General features: G+C 43.1%; 1 protein-coding gene across 1 annotated transcript in view; it reads right to left on the reverse strand.

Annotated features, from left to right (window-relative positions):
• The window catches only part of LOC126203053 (copper-transporting ATPase 1), a 569,185-nt gene that overhangs the window by 223,472 nt on the left and 324,266 nt on the right, over positions 1-21,447 (reverse strand). Inside the window, 3 exon segments of the mRNA XM_049937292.1 lie at positions 11,974-12,133; positions 16,015-16,212; positions 18,227-18,480. Coding sequence (XP_049793249.1) covers positions 11,974-12,133; positions 16,015-16,212; positions 18,227-18,480 — 612 coding nt within the window.

Here is a 21,447-nt window from a genome sequence, read left to right on the forward strand (position 1 = left end):
CTTTACAGACGAATGGAAAAACTGGTAGAAGCCGACCTCGGGGATGATCAGTTTGGATTCCGTAGAAATGTTGGAACACGTGACGCAATACTGACCCTACGACTTATCTTAGAAGATAGATTAAGGAAAGGCAAACCTACGTTTCTAGCATTTGTAGACTTAGAGAAAGCTTTTGACAATGTTGATTGGAATACTCTCTTTCAAATTCTGAAGGTGGCAGGGGTAAAATACAGGGAGCGAAAGGCTATTTACAATTTGTACAGAAACCAGATGGCAGTTATAAGAGTCGTGGGGCATGAAAGGGAAGCAGTGGTTGGGAAGGGAGTGAGACAGGGTTGTAGCCTCTCCCCGATGTTATTCAATCTGTATATTGAGCAAGCAGTAAAGGAAACAAAAGAAAAATTTGGAGTAGGTATTAAAATTCATGGAGAAGAAGTAAAAACTTTGAGGTTCGCCGATGACATTTTAATTCTGTCAGAGACAGCAAAGGACTTGGAAGAGCAGTTGAACGGAATGGACAGTGTCTTGAAAGGAGGATATAAGATGAACATCAACAAAAGCAAAACGAGGATAATGGAATGTAGTCAAATTAAGTCGGGTGATGCTGAGGGAATTAGATTAGGAAATGAGACACTTAAAGTAGTAAAGGAGTTTTGCTATTTAGGGAGTAAAATAACCGATGATGGTCGAAGTAGAGAGGATATAAAATGTAGACTGGCAATGGCAAGGAAAGCGTTTCTCAAGAAGAGAAATTTGTTAACATCGAGTATAGATTTAAGTGTCAGGAAGTCTATCCTGAAAGTATTTGTATGGAGTGTAGCCATGTATGGAAGTGAAACATGGACGATAACCAGTTTGGACAAGAATCGAATAGAAGCTTTCGAAATGTGGTGCTACAGAAGAATGCTGAAGATAAGGTGGGTAGATCACGTAACTAATGAGGAGGTATTGAATAGGATTGGGGAGAAGAGAAGTTTGTGGCACAACTTGACTAGAAGAAGGGGTCGGTTGGTAGGACATGTTTTGAGGCATCAAGGGATCACAAATTTAGCATTGGAGGGCAGCGTGGAGGGTAAAAATCGTAGAGGGAGACCAAGAGATCAATACACTAAGCAGATTCAGAAGGATGTAGGTTGCAGTAGGTACTGGGAGATGAAGAAGCTTGCACAGGATAGAGTAGCATGGAGAGCTGCATCAAACCAGTCTCAGGACTGAAGACCACAACAACAACAATAATCATTTATGAGATTTGCCAAAAAAATCCATGGAGCTGGAAACACAAAACAACAAATAATAGGAAGTATTTCAGTCTACAGTTGTCTTGCAAGATGTAGGGGGAATATTTTGCACTTGTTTTTTTACTTTAAATTCATAGAAATGGCAATTTAAGACAACTAATGGTTTAACTTAGCCATTAAAGTGGGATACAAAATTAACTGACATCAATTAAAATTGAAAATTTCTAACCTCATAAAGATAGAAACAAAAATTTTATTACTGAATAAACAGCACCTGTATACAACAAACACAACCAACAACTGTAAAACTACAATATTTCAGATACTTCCACAGCTACAGGGGACATGAACAAGGGGAGAAAAATGTAAACCAGTTGAACCTTAGTTTCACCAATGGTTGTCAATTTACTTTGTATGCCACCTTAATGGCTAATCTAAAAGACTTTGTTATTTTAAATGCCTTTTCTACAACTTTAGAGTGAAAAGTAACAGTGTTTGATTTGTAAAAAAAAATGAGGGAAATTTCTCAAATTTAGACCTCTTAAAAAGTGGTTTAACACTTTTCTGAGCATTTTTGAAGTGTGAATACAACATTTGTTTTTATTTACACTCCTGGAAATGGAAAAAAGAACACATTGACACCGGTGTGTCAGACCCACCATACTTGCTCCGGACACTGCGAGAGGGCTGTACAAGCAATGATCACACGCACGGCACAGCGGACACACCAGGAACCGCGGTGTTGGCCGTCGAATGGCGCTAGCTGGGCAGCATTTGTGCACCGCCGCCGTCAGTGTCAGCCAGTTTGCCGTGGCATACGGAGCTCCATCGCAGTCTTTGACACTGGTAGCATGCCGCGACAGCGTGGACGTGAACCGTATGTGCAGTTGACGGACTTTGAGCGAGGGCGTATAGTGGGCATGCGGGAGGCCGGGTGGACGTACCGCCGAATTGCTCAACACGTGGGGCGTGAGGTCTCCACAGTACATCGATGTTGTCGCCAGTGGTCGGCGGAAGGTGCACGTGCCCGGCGACCTGGGACCGGACCGCAGCGACGCACGGATGCACGCCAAGACCGTAGGATCCTACGCAGTGCCGTAGGGGACCGCACCGCCACTTCCCAGCAAATTAGGGACACTGTTGCTCCTGGGGTATCGGCGAGGACCATTCGCAACCGTCTCCATGAAGCTGGGCTACGGTCCCGCACACCGTTAGGCCGTCTTCCGCTCACGCCCCAACATTGTGCAGCCCGCCTCCGGTGGTGTCGCGACAGGCGTGAATGGAGGGACGAATGGAGACGTGTCGTCTTCAGCGATGAGAGTCGCTTCTGCCTTGGTGCCAATGATGGTCGTATGCGTGTTTGGCGCCGTGCAGGTGAGTGCCACAATCAGGACTGCATACGACCGAGGCACACAGGGCCAACACCCGGCATCATGGTGTGGGGAGCGATCTCCTACACTGGCCGTACACCACTGGTGATCGTCGAGGGGACACTGAATAGTGCACGGTACATCCAAACCGTCATCGAACCCATCGTTCTACCATTCCTAGACCGGCAAGGGAACTTGCTGTTCCAACAGGACAATGCACGTCTGCATGTATCCCGTGCCACCCAACGTGCTCTAGAAGGTGTAAGTCAACTACCTTGGCCAGCAAGATCTCCGGATCTGTCCCCCATTGAGCATGTTTGGGACTGGATGAAGCGTCGTCTCACGCGGTCTGCACGTCCAGCACGAACGCTGGTCCAACTGAGGCGCCAGGTGGAAATGGCATGGCAAGCCGTTCCACAGGACTACATCCAGCATCTCTACGATCGTCTCCATGGGAGAATAGCAGCCTGCATTGCTGCGAAAGGTGGATATACACTGTACTAGTGCCGACATTGTGCATGCTCTGTTGCCTGTGTCTATGTGCCTGTGGTTCTGTCAGTGTGATCATGTGATGTATCTGACCCCAGGAATGTGTCAATAAAGTTTCCCCTTCCTGGGACAATGAATGCACGGTGTTCTTATTTCAATTTCCAGGAGTGTATTTAGTTACATTTTTTTGCTTACATCGCCACAATTGCAGCAAAAGTTCTGTCATAGAGTCTACATTGTAACAGGGTCACCATCATGCTGCTACAAACACTCATCATCTCCACATTGTTCATTTATTTATTTGCCCAAGAATCATTTTAGTACATTGTTTGTACATGTGTTATACGACAGTGGTAAACCTAGTTAATTTACAATGCAGTAGTCATTTTGACTTCATTGTTGACATAATCAAAAAGCGTAATAATATAGGTTGGTGTATTACACTGCTTCTACATATTGTAATGGCAGTTATCAAGTGAGTTGACATGATAAGCACAATCTGAACTATATTATGAATTGATATTTTGTAAAATTTGGTGGATAAGGTTTACTTATTACGATGGTCCCTAAATTCACACAAAGAATAGAAGCATTGGTCAAGAAAGAACAGTTTTAACTTTATTTTAAACGCATTTAATGTTGGTGTGTATTTCAGGTAAGAAGGCAAATTGTTATATAACATAGCTCCAGTGTGATAAACTTCACTTTTGCATAAGTTTGTATTTACTGTGTTCATGTGTACGTTCATCTTCTGCCTAGTTTCATATGTGTGTATATCATGGTTGTGTCTGAACAGATTTTCCTTTCTTAAGATGCTCCCTTTTGTGAAAATTAGTATTTCGTATGTACACAAGCAAGGTAGCTGCTGTTGTGACAGTGCCATGATATTTAACAGTGCGCTACGTCAGTACGCGAACACGGCGATAGAGGCGCTCCGCAACTCGGCTGAGCGCGGGAGCGCCACCTAGCTATGAACGGCGCCAGCCGCATGTCACGGCACGGCAGTCTAATGACAGATTCAGAGTTGGTAGCATGTAACTCGCTATTGTTCTACATTTGTATATCCACGCAATTTATTAGTGATTAAAGGTTATAACACTTTTTGGTGACGAGGTCAGATATTTTTTTTCCTGCGTTGTGGAATTGTGTGTTCGTGTCGGGGCAGACATGGAACAGCTTATGCAAGCACTCATTGAACAACAAACACAGTTGACGGCTGCTATTCAGGCGTTGTCGACGTCGCTTACTCATCGTCTGTCTTCCTCTTCTCCGCCTCCATTCCCTCCTTACGACGAGGCCGCTGAAGACTGGGAGGATTAGGAGAAGCGTTTGCGGCAACACTTCTTGGCTTTCGGCGTTGTCGACGCTCCTATGTGTAAGTCGTTATTTCTATCTTGGATTTCCCCACGGATCTATCAGCTGCTATCTCAGTTAGCCCCTCTACGGGAACCTGCCTCTCTGTCCTTCCAAGAAATGTGTGACTTATTGTCTAACTATTAACGAAAAAACATCCACGTCGTTGCCACCCGCGTTGTGTTCTACCGGTGTCGTAAACAGCCCCATCAATCTTACCGGGCTTGGGCGGCGGAACTACACGGTCTGAGTCAGAAATGCCAGTTTGTCACGGACGCTCATCATGAGTCTTATGCTGATTCAATGGTTAGGGATGCTATTCTACGGCTTGCTCCTGATAAAGAAGCTTGGCAACATGCCTTACAACTGCCAAACCCGTCGTTGTCGGAAGTTCTAAGCATCGCTCAATCTTTTGAAGTGTCTCACGCTGCTGGTGCGCAAATAGACGGGTGGTGTGATGTAGGCGCTATACAGACAACTTTCGACACGGACAATTTGCCTGTTTCCCAGGGGAATGACGATGTGGCGGCAGTTCACTCGCGTCAACAACGTCGCGTTGGGCCGCCACGCTCGCAGCGAAAACAGCAACCACAGAAGCAGGTTCGTTCCGCACTTCCTTCTTGTCCACGTTGTTTCGTACAGCACGACAGGGCCATGTGTCGAAAACATTGGGCCACGTGTAATTCATGTAGAAAAAAAGGCCACATTGCTTCTGTGTGTCAGTCCCCTAAAGTTTCTGTCGACGAGGATGAGGCATCGGACATGGATGTTAACTGTGTGCTTTCTCAAACAAATAAGTTGTTTGTCACTGTTCGTGTTCTGGATAAAGACATTCGCATGCAAGTGGACACTGGCTCTGCAGTAACTCTCATTAATTCTCGCACGTATTTGGAGTTGGGCTCCCCTCCCTTGTCTCCCGTTACGCGAAATCTGAGGACTTATAATAAGCAGAAAATTCCTATCGTTGGCCAGTTTGATGCTTCCACTGCCTACAAGTCTGTTGTTAGGCCCCTCACGTTTTATGTGGTGGATCATGCGGGCACTGAAAACCTGTTCGGGTATGATGATTTCCAGTTGTTCGCGTTCTCCATTGATGATGATGGGCACCTCATATCTGAGGATATTCCGTATCAACAGCTGGATGGATTGTGTTCTGAATTCTCGTCCGTGTTCTCTGCTGGTCTGGGTCGTGCCAAGGATTTTAAAGCCCACATTACTCTTAAACCTACAGCTCACCCTAAGTTTTTCTGGGCACGTCCTATTCCAGTGGCGTTGCGTGCATCTGTCAAGGCTGAGATAGACAGGTTAACAGCTTCAGGGATTCTCCTTCCTGTTACCTCCAGCGAATGGGCATCGCCAATCGTGGTGGTTTCTAAACCAAACGGGAGTCTGCAATTGTGTGGTGATTTTAAAGCCACTGTCAACGCTCAGAGCCTCATTGACACTTATCCTCTTCCCCGTCCTGAGGAGTTATTTACCAAGCTCGCTGGGGGCCAGTTCTTTTCCAAACTTGACTTATCGGAGGCGTACCATCAGTTGCCATTGGATGCGTCTTCCAAGGAATTTCTCGTCATCAACACTCCTTGTGGGTTGTATCAGTACCAGCGGTTACCATTTGGTGTCGCTAGCGCGCCGGCCATTTTTCAGCGGTTTTTGGAACAGCTCACGGCTTCCGTTCCCGGCTGCATAAACTATCTGGATGACATTGTTGTCACGGGGGCCTCCACTGTGGAGCACCTTCGCAATTTGCGTTCACTGTTTCGGGTTCTGCATTCGGCTGGGTTGAAGTGTAATCTGGACAAGTCACAGTTTTTCCAACCCTCCATTGTGTATCTTGGTTTCCACTTGTCCCGTGAGGGTATACGTCCTCTACGTCAGCATGTTGCGACCATTACCGCTCTACCCCGACCGTCTACAGTCAAAGAACTTCAGGCATTTCTAGGCAAGATTGCTTATTATCACAAATTCATTCCACCCGCGGCAGCGGTAGCTCATCCTCTGCGTCAGCTGTTACGCAAAAACGTTCCTTTCTGTTGGTCCGACAAGTGTGAGCAGGCTTTTGTCCACCTGAAGGCTCATCTGCAGTCGGCGCCTTGTCTTGCCACATTCCGTCCGGGTCAGCACTTGGTTCTGGTGACTGACGCGTCACAGTATGGCCTAGGGGCTGTTCTCGCCCATCGGTATGAGGATGGGTCGGAACAACCCATCGCCTATGCTTCCAAGACCCTCAACGATGCGCAACGGCGTTACTCTCAAATCGAAAAGGAGGCGCTCGCTATCATTTATGCTCTAAAAAAGTTCAGCGTTTTTTTGTATGGTTCTAAGTTTCACCTCATCACCGACCACAAGCCGCTGGTCTCTCTGTTCAGCCCATCGGCGTCACTTCTGGATAAGGCCGCTCACAGCCTGCAACGTTGGGCCTTATACTTGTCTCATTTTTGCTATGAGATTCACTATCGCCCCACGGCCCAGCACACCAACGCTGACGCGTTCTCGCGTTTGCCGATGGGCCCCGACCCAGTTTTCGATCGAGATGAACTACTCTGTTTCCACGTTGATGAGGAACAACATCGTGCAGTCGAGAGTTTTCCACTTACAGGTTCGCAGGTCGCGTCGGCTACTGCGCGGGACCCGGTCCTGCGTCAGGTGATCGGTTTTGTTCAACGGGGTTGGCCGGACAGGACCAAGGGCCGGGCATCGGATCCCCTTTGCAACTACCATGCCTTGCGCCTTCATCTGTCTGTTCGTGAGGGCGTTGTTCTTCTGGCCACGGATGGCGCATTTCCACGGGTCGTGGTGTCAGCCTCTCTTCACAAAGATGTTCTCAAACTGTTGCATGAAGGCCATTGGGGGATTTCTCGGACTAAGTCCCTGGCCCGCAGGCACGTTTATTGGCCCGGTATTGATTCGGACATTGCCCTTATGGTCGCTGCGTGTGGTCAGTGTGCTCAACAACTGGCTGCACCCCATACAATGCCCTCTCCGTGGCCTGATCCGGCGCAGCCATGGGAACGGGTGCATGCTGACTTTGCTGGCCCCTTCCTCGGCACTTATTGGCTACTGTTGATTGACGCCTTCTCGAAATTTCCATTTGTTGTTCGACGTCCGTCGCCCACCACTGCGGCGACGACGCTGGCTTTGTCCAAACTCTTTGCGCTGGAAGGTCTTCCATCCACGATCGTCACGGACAATGGCCCTCAGTTCTCTTTGCAGGCCTTCCGTGATTTTTGTATTGGACACGGGATTCATCATGTTACAGCACCGACTTTCCATCTGCAATCGAATGGGGAGGTCGAGCGCCTTGTCCGCACTTTCAAAAGCCAGATGAAAAAATTCCTTAGTGATTTTTCCACAGATGACGCTCTGTTGCATTTTCTGAGTTCTTATCGCTTCACGCCTCTGGGTGATCGCAGCCCTGCTGAACTCTTGCATGGCCGCCAACCGCGCACTCTACTGCACCTGCTTCACCCTGTCAGGCCTTGTACTGTGTCCCCTAGTGCGGGAAAATACTCGGTGGGCGCCGACGTGTGGGCACGAGGGTATGGATCTCGCCCTAAATGGATTCCAGGGGTGGTCAAGGCTCTTTGCGGCCGACGGCTTTGTGAAATACGTACGGACGACGGCATGGTTGTTCGCCATTACGACCAGATGTGCCCACGAGTGGTGGCCACGCCGGTGCCACCACACCTTCCTTCACCTCCACCAGCCCGAGAAGCCAGTCCTGTCGCTGCTGCCGATCTTCCGGGCGTGTTGCTGCAGCCGACGTCGCTACCGTTTCTGAGTACGCCGGAACCGGCCCCAGTCGCGACGCCGCCTTATCCGGGACCCATCTCGCTGGAGCACACCCCCAGGTCCACGACACCTATGGATGCTGCTCCGGAGTTTTCACCCGTCATCTCGTCCAGGAGGCACGTTCCACGCACGAGCTTCCGTCCTGGACATTTTCGACCATACTCTCGTGTTTCTCCACGGGATCTTCTCGGGGCCTCCCAAGAGGCCATGGATATCTCCGCCCTGTCCGTGTCTCCAAGGAAGTGAGTTTTTTTTTTTTTTTTTTGCAAGGGGGGAAAAGTGTTGTGACAGTGCCACGATATTTAACAGTGCCGCTACGTCAGTACGCGAACACAGCGATAGAGGCGCTCCACAACTCGGCTGAGCGCGGGAGCGCCACCTAGCTATGAACAGCGCCGGCCAAATGTCACGGCACGGCAGTCTAATGACAGATTCGGAGTTGGTAGCATGTAACTCGCTATTTTTCTACGTTTGTATATCCACGCAATTTATTAGTGATTAAAAGTTATAACAGCTGCAATATTTTGAGAGTTTTAAAAAGGGGTCTACAGAAATCCTTGATGTAGGTTTTTTTTTTTATCATCCTGCTAATCTTTTTCTGTATTTTAAATGTTTTTGTAGAATTCGTGTAATTCCCTTAAAAAATTATTGCATACATAAGTAGCAACTATATACTACAATGGTATATTGTCAGCACTGATGAGCAGTTTGTATTCTGAGTGAGGATCCTGACAGCATATGCTAGTGAATTCAGTCTCTTATTTAAATTGTTTAGGTGGACCTCACACTTCAGATTTGCCTGAACATGAATGGCTAGAATTTTTGTGTGACTGACCTTTGACACATTTTTTCCTTCGATAGTGAAAACAGGGTTTGCAGGATGGAGATTGTGTGTGGTGTGGAAGTTAACTGCCAAGTTATGTTCAGAATTTATGATGCACCTATTGGTCCTGAACCAGTGCTTTAAGGTATGCATAACTGATATTGCAGCTTCCTGAAGATTTTCCTCATTCTGTGATTTAATTAGAACATTAGTGTCATCTGCAAAGACTACAGTGGTTCCTTCATGTATTTTACTAGCCAAGTCATTTCTATACAGCAGAAATAGGACAGGTCCCAGAACTGACCCTTGTGGGACTCCATACATGATTTTCTGCATTTCACTATCTTAGTGTTTTATTTCTGTAATCTGCTGGTGATTAGTCAGATACAACTGGAGGCATATCTCAGACTGGTCTCTAATTCCATAATTAATTTATGCAGAATGCCATGATCAGTAACATTGAAGGCTTTACTTAGATCCAGACACACCCAAGGTACATGTTGTGTATCATCCACTTCTTTTAATACAAGAAGGAGGCAAAATTTGCTGTCTGAATTGACTTTCCAGCTCTGAAACAATGCTGGGAGTCACTTATAAGCCCCTCTTTATTTAAGGAAACTGTTAATCTTCTAAGGAACATTTTTTTCATAATTTTGCTGAAGTCTGACAATACTGAAACTGTTATATGATTAGCAATATTACTTTTTGCACCCTTATAATGCAAATGCGTTACTTCTGCAGTTTTTTAGATTATTTGGAAACACACCACTCTCAGAAGATGAATTTACTGTGTATGTTAGTGGTTCCACAATAAATGTTGCACTAACTTTGATAATAGCTTCTGGTATCTCAACACCCACTGAATATTTATTAGGTAATTCTTTTAGGATTCTTGACAGTTCCTCAGGTGTTGCTGGATACATGAATAATGTGTTTGGATGAATTTTTTGATCTGGGTGACTGTCTGGCTGTTTGTCAAGGTGTGTATTTATTAACTGCTGTGCTATATTATAGAAATAATTGTTGAAAGCACTAGCCACATGTTTGGGCTAAGGAATGTGTGGCTTACGAGGTGCTGCTTGACCATTATACCCCATTTTTTTAAGTCCCTACGCACAATCACTGTGCTAGCTGAACTACTGCAAAGAATTTGAAACTCATGAGTGATTCCTTTGCTGATTTCATGCAATATTTTTACAACGATCTTCTACAATACTTAATGGTCACTGTCTGTCTGAACGTGAGGTCTGCTGGTCTAGCTTTAGCTGTGCTTGTTCTTTCAAGTTTCCATTTGACAGTTGCATCACCAGCAGTCAACTTGGGTAGCTGCAGAAGGGTTGAAATGTCCCTAATTGATCTGTTGCTTGGGAGACATCCAATGACTAGTCCACGTTCGTAGTTGCTGAGCTCTCCCAAGCAATCCATTGGGATGTTTCTGCTTCTCTACTGAGAACACAAAACTCCCTTCCTGCTTTTATACTGGTGGATCCTCCTCTTATGACTTCTAGTGATCAGTTCTGTGTTACACAGGAGTGTCCAGACACTTTTTATCTGGTAGTACACATGCTGTTTCTTGCTGCATGCTCTCTTTCTATTTTGTAGTAAAGTCTTCTGTGAGAACTTCTCTCTTCCTGCAGGTTAGAAGATCTTATCTAGATATTTAAAAGTGCAACTCTGTTTATCTGGCTGTGTCATGTGTCTAAGTTTTGTATTCTGAAAATAAGAATTCAGACTTCTTGGAAAACAAGTGCCTGCCAACATTTTCTGCACATTCTTTTAGCACTTTTTTATTCTAGTTGTTAATTGTAGTGTTCATTTCTCTTCTCCCTAATCTACCTTCACTTTTTTCTCTTTCCTCACTATTTCTTGACTGAAACTGGCACATTGCTTGATAATCCACCACCTTTGATGTACTTTGTCCAATCCTCCTTGTCCAACTTTGCCTCCTTTCATTCTCACTACATGTGGATGATTCTGATATTGGTGTCCATGTGGCCCGACTTCCCTTTTTAACCCTCTCCAACATATTGCTTTCTTGTCCCCAAAAAAGGAACTATTAGTTCTGAAAGCTAAGTTATGAAGTGTGTCACTTTTATACATATCAATCAATGGTTCTAATTTCACCTCCTGAAGGTATGTACTGGGTGATCAAAAAGTCAGTATAAACTTGAAAACTTAATAAACAAGGGAATAATGTAGATAGAGAGGTAAAAATTGACACACGTGCTTGGAATGACATGGGGTTTTATTAAAACCACCCCATATTGCTAGACGCGTGAAAGATCACTTGCGCGCATTGGTTAGTGATGATCGTGTACTCAGCCGCCACTTTCGTCATGCTTGGCCTCCCAGGTCCCCAGACCTCAGTCCGTGCGATTATTGGCTTTCGGGTTACCTGAAGTGGCAAGTGTATCGTGATCAACCGATATCTCTAGGTATGCTGAAAGACAACATCCGACGCCAATGCCTCACCATAACTCCGGACATGCTTTACAGTGCTGTTCACAACATTATCCCTTGACTACAGCTATTGTTGTGGAACGATGGTGGACATATTGAGCATTTCCTGTACAGATCATCATCTTTGCTTTGTCTTACTTTGTTATGCTCATTATTGGTATTCTGATCAGATGAAGTGCCATCTGTCGGACTTTTTTGAACTTTTGTAGTTTTTTGGTTCTAATAAAACCCTTTGTCATTCCAAGCATGTGTGTCAATTTGTACCTCTCTATCTACATTATTCTGTGATTTATTCAGTTTTCAAATTTATACTGACTTTTTTATCACCCGGTACTACTGGCCAGTAGTACAATCTCATTATTTATTAGTTTTCTCTACTAAATTTTCCTTCAGTACTATAATCCAGAAGTACATCTACACTCTCCCTTTGCGACAATTGCTACATTACCTGAAGCTATTGGGTGTTCACTGCTCGACTCCGCAACACCGATGACTGCCAGTAACTCTACGAGGGAACATATCTTCTCATCCACAAACAGGCAGATGTGAGAAACTGTAGGCACACCTCTTGTTATAGTTCCAGTTTTGTCAAAGACAATTGCTTTCACCTGAAAAGATGATGAATTCTTTATGTTCATAATAATGTTCACAATAATTTTCACATGTTGACAAAAATAATGCAATGGGGTTGTGACAAAATGTGTGTCTCAGACTACAAATACAAAGGGATGATGACCATCCTCACTCAATCCAAGGACCTTCCCCTCTCACATATGGCTTCTGTCACATTTGACAGTTATCAGCTCATGTGAAAAATGTTACGTGGTACCACAGTTCAAAATACACATTAAAATGAACACCGCCTGTAACTGGGTGGGTAATTCAGGTTGGAGGAAGAGGATGACATACCACCTCCCATACGACCATGCCTAGTGAGTTGGGTTGGGCTGTTTGGGGAAGGAGACCAGACAGCAAGGTCATCGGTCTCATCGGATTAGGGAAGGACGGGGAAGGAAGACGGCCGTGCCCTTTGAAAGGAACCATGCCTAGTGAAGCACCACGGTTTTCAAACCAAGCTTGCAGTTGAAGACAGCTTTATCTTGCTGTTTAAATATTTAAACACAGAATAAATGCCGCAATCTTTTAGTTAAATAAAACTGCTGTCAAAGTATAGGAAAAACATCAACATCATCAGCTTGATAAATTAAGCTGCCTACTAAATTCACTTCTTTCTCACAGATAGTAGCTGAAACCTTGTGAGGGATGAGGTTACTCCTTTAAGAGGCTGAGGAATGCTAGTAAACATGGCATACAAAGGTGCAAAAATAAATAAATTTGTGGGTACACCGAGTGAAATAACACCTTTGAGTGTGAATCGAAGACCGATTAGTTTGATATTTGTGGACTTCAGTTGGGTTTAGAACTCTCTGGCATTCAGATGTATCATATACTATTTTCTAGTAATGAAGTATTGTTATACCAGAACCGTGTTTATACAAACCAATGGTACTATCCCAACATGACCCCAATGACCACCACGAACATTTCCAAACATTGTTCCAACATCAAAAACAGTTAACTGACAACATAATCTGACTTCTGCACTTCTCCCTACATCTGTGCTGAAGATACGGCTCACCTGGACAGAGAATACCTAATCGAGATGTTCAGTGCCCCAAAACCACGCAGCATCGCTCTCCACAGAATAGCCATCCAGGCGCTGTAAGTCAATTCAATGTCGAACAGTTCCATGCTATACAACAAATCGGGCAGTTTGATGCCACTGCTTTGACCACGTCAGATCTGTGCTACACAATTCATTCTGTGTACGCCATTGAACCAGTTGAATGACATTCTGACAAATTTCTTCATGCTACAATTTTCTATCATCAATCGTGTTAAAATCATCAATAATGGCAGGCATCTTGTCTAACAGAATTCACCACACATTGTGCGGTGGCAAGAAATGAAGATGACACAATTTTGCCAGACCACCACTGAAGGAGATGGCGTCCCCTCCCCATCAAAGAAGCTAGCAGAGGCAACCTGACTCAACCTCACCACCGCCAATCTAGCGAGGTGTTGACAATACCTCGTACTCCAACAAGCCACGTTGAGTGTGTCTATACCTATTCCACATACAATTCGGTACTTGCACATGGAACTGCAGGCCACTGTGTATGCTACATCAACCAGGTGTGCAACCTGCGATGAGTCCAAAACACACACCAAGACTTCCTCCTACTGGATGGGATGGCACAACCGCACAACAGAGCCAAGCAACAACTTGTGACAATGTTGTACCACAGTGACAACACAACACGTATGTGACCTTGACCTGTATTTCACTGTGAAATTGCTGTGAATTCTCTGAGAAACGGCCCAGTCACATCTCATTTACATGACACCCTTGACACAACTTGTCAGGTGTGAGGTGCATCTGCACAATGCCCCTAGAGAGGCTGACAGATCGTGTCTCACACGTGTCTGCCACGCCACAACTGGATGCACACATCTATGCCAGCTGACTATCACACCCCTCAGTACTCTGTACTCCTGGTAGGTGTCCTCTGTGATGACGTCTAGTGAAATAACATCTCTGAGCAGGGACCAGAGATGGAGTAGTGTGATATCTGTGCACTCCAGTCAGGTTTAGACATCATTGAAATTCAGGTACATGTTGTATTGTGTGCGACTAATAAAATATTAGTATACCAGAACAGTGTCATATAAATTGATGTGGCTATTCCTACATCCTACTAGGCAAAGTATCCACAAGTTTAACAGGGAAGGTGAAACATAATGACACAGGCAAAAACTTCAGTAAAAAAACAAAGTATATTCTACGGTATGGGAAAATTTTGAAAATTAAGGATATTCTACGGTACAAGAAAATTTTGAAAATTAAGGCTTGGAAGAAGAATAATTTTACACATGATCTCTTTATATCCAAAATTTTCCTGTGCCATACAGTAACTTTTGATTTTACTGACATTTTTAGCTGTTTTCATGAATGTTTAAGCCTTTCCTGTTAAAAGTATTTGTTCATGCACTTTTGTACACTACTTTTATTGATATTCCCCTTCACATACTTCTATAGTCCCTTCTCTTGACCATATATCTATCAGCTATCCACTAATTAACAGACAAACTAATATATCCTTTGAAATTTGTCATCCGGTGACTTCCGAGGCCCTCTGAACTTTGTGTGACTTCTGCAGTAGACACAAATTTGGTCTAAAAGTCAAAGATTCACCTCTTCTGGGTTAAAAGTAGTCCTGGTACAATTCAGAATTTTAATTGATGGCAGCGATTAAAATGCTATGGGGAGCTATTCATAATTGAAAGCTCCAAATTTGTATTCTATATCTATAACTTGAGGAGAGTTGTCACGTGCAACTGAAACACAAAATAGTGAATAATATAAGCAACAACTCTCCCTTCATTCAAAAATGTCTCTTAGAAAGTGCTGTAACTTCTGCTGTCATCTACGGTTGAGCCAAACACACAGCAATGTACTGTGGGTCGCTGTCATACCTGTACGCCAGCAACACAACCGCAGAATCACACTGCCAGCAACTGCCACGGTACCAGGTTGCACTACCATTGCCTTGTGCAGCACTGCCGCCACTGGCACTCTCAACTTCACAGCTCACGTGCCACTTAACACGCTGTCTCAGTATTCTTTCACCATACGGCTTTACAGGGGGCCGCCCAGTTGAAATCGAGAGTTCACAATTCTCGGGTTCTCCGGGCTTAACATTGCCCGTGCAAGTGGCCCTTCAATCAGAGTCCCAGTAACTGAACTTAAGTACACTTCAAGTGTTACACTGCCAACATCTGTGGCCCACCAGTCAGAACCTAAGGTCTCGTACACTGCATCTGAGCAGTCGAGTCATCGTGGGTGCGTCAACTGTGGACTAGGTCTATTTATGAACATTTTCTGGCTGTGTCTACCGTACCCTATTAGGAGAGGCCAGTATATGTAACTCAGTGACTATGCTACCATAAATGAGGTTCATACCTCAGAAGATGACGTTACAGTTAATCACGTCATACTACTATCAGATCAGGACAATTTTTAGTTGGAATATTCTGAAGTTGCTTTATGCTGAACTTGCTCGATGTATCGTGTTAATAAAATTGCATTGTTTTTCAGCTAACTGGGCACATTCATTCATTAGTAGTGTGCACCACCCACAACAAGACTTCACAGAAAGGAAAAAAATTTAATATAGTTAGTCTTATCCTTAACCGTGCTCCATGTCTTACAAGATGGACTGCCATGTGAATCACATCTAGTCCCGTTTTTAAATTTTACTAAAGCACAGTTACTGACATTATAGTGAAATAAACATGACACTGAACTGTTAACAGCATTAACAGTTGAAAGAAAGCAATTATTCATATAATTCCCAGTGATCATACACTATTCAGACATAAGTAATTATCACTGATGTTAGTGTTGGAAAGGAAGGAAAAGCAGTACCTTATGTGCATTCTCCAGAGGTTCAGCACCTTTGATAAGAATCCCATTAAGGGCTCCGACACCCGTACCCACCATCACCGCCGTAGGGGTAGCGAGGCCGAGGGCACACGGACAAGCGATTGCCAGAACATTCAAGGCACACTTGAAAGCGTACTGGAAGATAATCTCCTCCTTATTGAAGCCAATCTTGTGCTCCTCCTGTACAAGAACAATAATGATTACTGAAATTGAATTCCTCTGCATAGCATACAATGTGTGATCAATGATGGTTATTATTTCACTAATTGTGTTATGAAAGGAAGTAACTCTTAACAGCATCATTGCTTACACAGAACACATTTTCCCAAGGATGAACTCTTGTCACAGCACACAAATACCGCCCACAACCTCGACTATTGTACCAACAGCAGAATTGTATAGGTTCCTCTCTCTCACAGTAGCTCCTCCAAAATATATAAGTAAGGAGTCTCCAACATTTCTTCACATTACATTTATTTATTTTCATAAAATTTTAATACACTTCCTTATGTATATTTTTAAATGAAATTACAAACTGATGATGACACTTGATACTATTTAATTCAAATCTACATCAAATCCCTTTAGGAGGGTGTCCTATACAGGGCAGTAGGTAGAGTAATTAAAAAGAACTGTGGAATTCCTCCATGAGCATGTTTCTATGCCACACAGTTTTTGGAAAAACAGTCCAACATGAAGTGTAAAAGTATGAAAACATATACAAATTGCACTACCCAGAAATGTAGAGATCTTTTATTGTTTGGAAGAATTAACGTAAATCTGGGTGAACATATCTTATCACATTTGATAAGAAATCTAACAATGGAAAATGTGGGACAGAATAACAATATGAATTCTATTGGATAGATACTCATCACATAGGAGGAATTCAGAAGTAGGCAGGCAAAATGAAAATTAGATTGTTGTATATTACTCTGACAAAGTCCTTCAGCAGATGGGAAAAACACACACACACACACACACAGATATATATTGGTCTTTAAATATGTCTGCTTGTGTCTGTGTATGTGCGGATGGATGTGTGTGTGCGTGCGAGCGTATACCCGTCCTTTTTTCCCCCTAAGGTAAGTCTTCCTGCTCCCGGGATTGGAATGACTCCTTACACTCTCCCTTAAAACCCACATCCTTTCGTCTTTCCCTTTCCTTCCCTCTTTCCTGATGAGGCAACAGTTTGTTGTGAAAGCTTGAATTTTGTGTGTGTGTTTGTGTTTGTTTGCGTGTCTATCGACCTGCCAGCGCTTTCGTTCGGTAAGTCACATCATCTTTGTTTTTAGATATATTTTTCCCATGTGGAATGTTCCCCCCCCCCCCCCCCCTCTCTCTCTCTCTCTCTCTCTCTCTCTCTCTCTATATATATATATATATATATATATATATATATATATATATATATAAACAAAGATGATGTGACTTACCAAAAGAAAGTGCTGGCACGTCGATAGACACACAAACATACACACAAAATTCAAGCTTTCGCAACAAACTGTTGCCTCATCAGGAAAGACGGAAGGAGAGGGAAAGACGAAAGGATGTGGGTTTTAAGGGAGAGGGTAAGGAGTCATTCCAATCCCGGGAGCGGAAAGACTTACCTTAGGGGGAAAAAAGGGCGGGTATACACTCGCGCACACACACACACACACACACACACACACACACACACACACATATCCATCCACACATATACAGACACAAGCAGACATATTCTTCCGTCTTTCCTGATGAGGCAACAGTTTGTTGCGAAAGCTTGAATTTTGTGTGTATGTTTGTGTTTGTTTGTGTGTCTATCGACGTGCCAGCACTTTCTTTTGGTAAGTCACATCATCTTTGTTTTTAGATATATTTTTCCCACGTGGAATGTTTCCCTCATATATGCAGAGAGAGAGAGAGAGAGAGAGAGAGAGAGAGTCATCCAAACAGTCCAAGTAATGTGAATACACTTCTTGCCTGCATGTGCATGTTTACTTAACCTTTATATTTGTTTTCTCCTACTGCTGATTTGTGAGTGGATTTTTTATCTGTCCATTTACAAGGTGATATAATAGTATTCTCCCACTAAAGGCTGAGTATCAACATAAAACAGTTGACTGAATTGTCTGTCTGAAATGCCTCAAGTGTAACATTAGTTCATGTATTTCTGGCAGTCCTTGTTTTGAAGCACAAAGTCAAAACTCACCCCAACTGGAAGTAGTGCCAGATCGACATATCCTGTGATTACCCAGCCGAGGAGCGTGACAGATGACACTACTACTACGAGTGGCACAAACACGCCAGCAATTCTGTCGGCTAGCTGTTGAATGGGTGCCTTAGATGTCTGAGCTTCCTCCACCATTCGTACAATTTGAGCTAATGTCGTTGCTTCTCCAGTATGTGTGGCTGTCATTAGCATAACACCATTCTGGTTAATGGAACCACCTATCAGCACTGAACCTGTAATAAAAAGTGAGTAATGTTTTCAGATATAAAATATATCTAACTAGAGCAGGCATTTCCTGCAGGAGAAACAGCAACTGTTGAAATTAAGTTTATTATGATAGTTGCAAGTCACAATCAAAGAGTGAAACTGGTAATAATAAAACATAGTGATTGCAACTTTTGGCCATCATGATAAACTTAATAAAATGTACTTTCAGGAATCACATGGATAAGTAGATTCATAAAAATCTAAAATGACAAAAACACTGCAGTGGAAAAGAATACATTCATGCTTCCTCTCCTTCACCAGGTAACTAATACCACAAAAATGAATGAGGTGAAGAAATGTTTGCAGGGAAGATTAAGGTTTAGCATCTCATCAGCCAGATGATCAGAGATGATGCTCCAATAAACTGGACGAGTTTTGGAAAAAGCAACATTCCGTTTGCAGAGACTATGATTGACTTATTTTTATTTTTACTGTTTTTATTACTTTTGACTCAGTCACTTTTTTATGATACAATCGCTCCCAGTTTTGTCCACCAAAGACCATCTTCAGATGTTATGGATGGCATTTGATGAACAAGTGTTCATATGTTCATCAAATTTATCCATAGCATCTAAAAGGTAGCCTTTGAAGGCCAAAACCAGTTACAATTGTATCCCAAAAAAGTGACAGATTCAAAAATTAAAAAAATAAATAAATGAAACTGGACAAGTAAGACACAACTGTGTGCATCTTTCAGCTTTAATTCGAAGTGCCTTACCACAGCCATGAAATGGTAGACTGGAATTTGGATTCCACAGCTCCACTGTCTTAATCACAGCACCATTTCACTTGTAAGCAAGACTGGAGTTCAATATCCAGTCAATAGTGAACTAATTACAGCGAAAGTACAGTTTAGTATGGCAGGGGACAAAGGAACGAAATGGTTTTAGTTCTACTGAAATAACCAATCAATTTCGTTTTTGAGTGGATCTCTTCTCCTTTGAAATCAAATTAAAAATATTCTGAAGAAAATAGACCAAATTTGCAAGACCTGCTCTGGTGCTCCTCCATTTATGAAGAGAGCTGATGAATAATTGTATTTACTGGAAAATACAAGCTTGAACACACAACTGAGCTGTACCTAAATAAGTAGCAAATGTATTCATAATAGAGAGCAGTTATTTATCTTGGTTTAATGGTGCCATCTGGAGGCTATCGAGAAATCAGAGGTTGTTACAGTGTTCCATCAAAAGAATATATAAACAAATGAACAGAGAGAATTTAGTAACTTATGCATCAATAAAGAGGCCCTAGTTATTATTTTTATGGGAGAATGTGGCAACCTCAATTTCTCTATATCAGTGGTTCCTAACCTAGGGGTAACAACCCCTCTGAGGGGGTAAAAACAAAAGGTTCTGTTGTGTTTCAGTCATGAAACCACATTATTTTTAAAAGATCATTGCAATTTTTTACTATTTTGTAAGAGTGTAATACAGATTACATAAGTTACTAATAATTACATTTTTTTTATTTCAGAACTAGCATTAGCACGTGAAATAGTGTGGTGGACATCACAGCATGTGAAACTAATGTATGAAAATCATCTTCACACAGTCCGCCACAACACACAAACTTTCTACTTTGTACCATGCAACTACGGCAGTAAATTTGAGACATACGTATTACATATGTTTAATATATCTAAAAACAAAGATGACGTGACTTACCAAACGAAAGCGCTGGCACGTCAATAGACACACAAACAAACACAAACATACACACAAAATTCTAGCTTTCGCAACCAATGGTTGCTTCGTCAGGAAAGAGGGAAGGAGAGGGAAAGACGAAAGAATGTGGGTTTTAAGAGAGAGGGTAAGGAGTCATTCCAATCCCGGGAGCGGAAAGAATTACCTTAGGGGGAAAAAAGGACGTACGTGTGTGTGTGTGTGTGTGTGTGTGTGTGTATACCCGTCCTTTTTTCCCCCTAAGGTAAGTCTTTCCGCTCCCGGGATTGGAATGACTCCTTACCCTCTCTCTTAAAACCCACATACTTTTTGTCTTTCCCTCTCCTTCCCTCTTTCCTGATGAAGCAACCATTGGTTGCGAAAGCTAGAATTTTGTGTGTATGTTTGGGTTTGTTTGTGTGTCTATCGACGTGCCAGCGCTTTCTTTTGGTAAGTCACATCATCTTTGTTTTTAGATATATTTTTCCCACGTGGAATGTTTCCCTCTATTATATTCATATCATTAATTTGAACCCAACAATTACGTTTGTTATTGTCACTGTTGCAGTTCGAAATCTTTTCTGTTGTCTTATTTTCTCTTTCTGTTTTTGCCAGTAGTTTCACTTTGTATTCACCTTCTCCTTTTTACCGTAATCTACTATACAATTTTATCCCGCCTATATATACTCAATAATACGTCACCCACTTCCAAACCATAACCGAAAAAATGCTTTTCCGCTTTCAACACTACCGCTGCTATAAAATCCACCGTTTCTAGTTCACAAACAGTTCCTTTTACCTATTAAACAACCATTTCGGCTAGTTCTGATAACTTTCGCTTTATTTCCATTTCCGTTATTCCCACATCACTGATAATTTTTAGCCGCTTCCCACAGGTTTTAACATCATCATTTCTTCGCCAGACAATTGTTACCCTCATTTTCGTAATCTGCCACCACAAAACCACTCCTTTTAATACATTTACACCGGCCGCGGTGGTCTAGCAGTTCTGGCGCTGCAGTCCGGAACCGCGGGACTGCTACGGTCGCAGGTTCGAATCCTGCCTCGGGTATGGGTGTGTGTGATGTCCTTAGGTTGGTTAGGCTTAAGTAGTTCTAAGTTCTAGGGGACTTATGACCTAAGATGTTGAGTCCCATAGTGCTCAGCGCCATTTGAACCATTTGAATAAATTTACACGCAGTTTTTTCGAAATTTTCCCGAATTTCTCCATCCTTTAACGTGTTTTGGTGGCAACACAACCACCTAACC

The sequence above is a fragment of the Schistocerca nitens genome, chromosome 9 (genome assembly GCF_023898315.1).
Source record: "Schistocerca nitens isolate TAMUIC-IGC-003100 chromosome 9, iqSchNite1.1, whole genome shotgun sequence".
NCBI lineage: Eukaryota > Metazoa > Arthropoda > Insecta > Orthoptera > Acrididae > Schistocerca > Schistocerca nitens.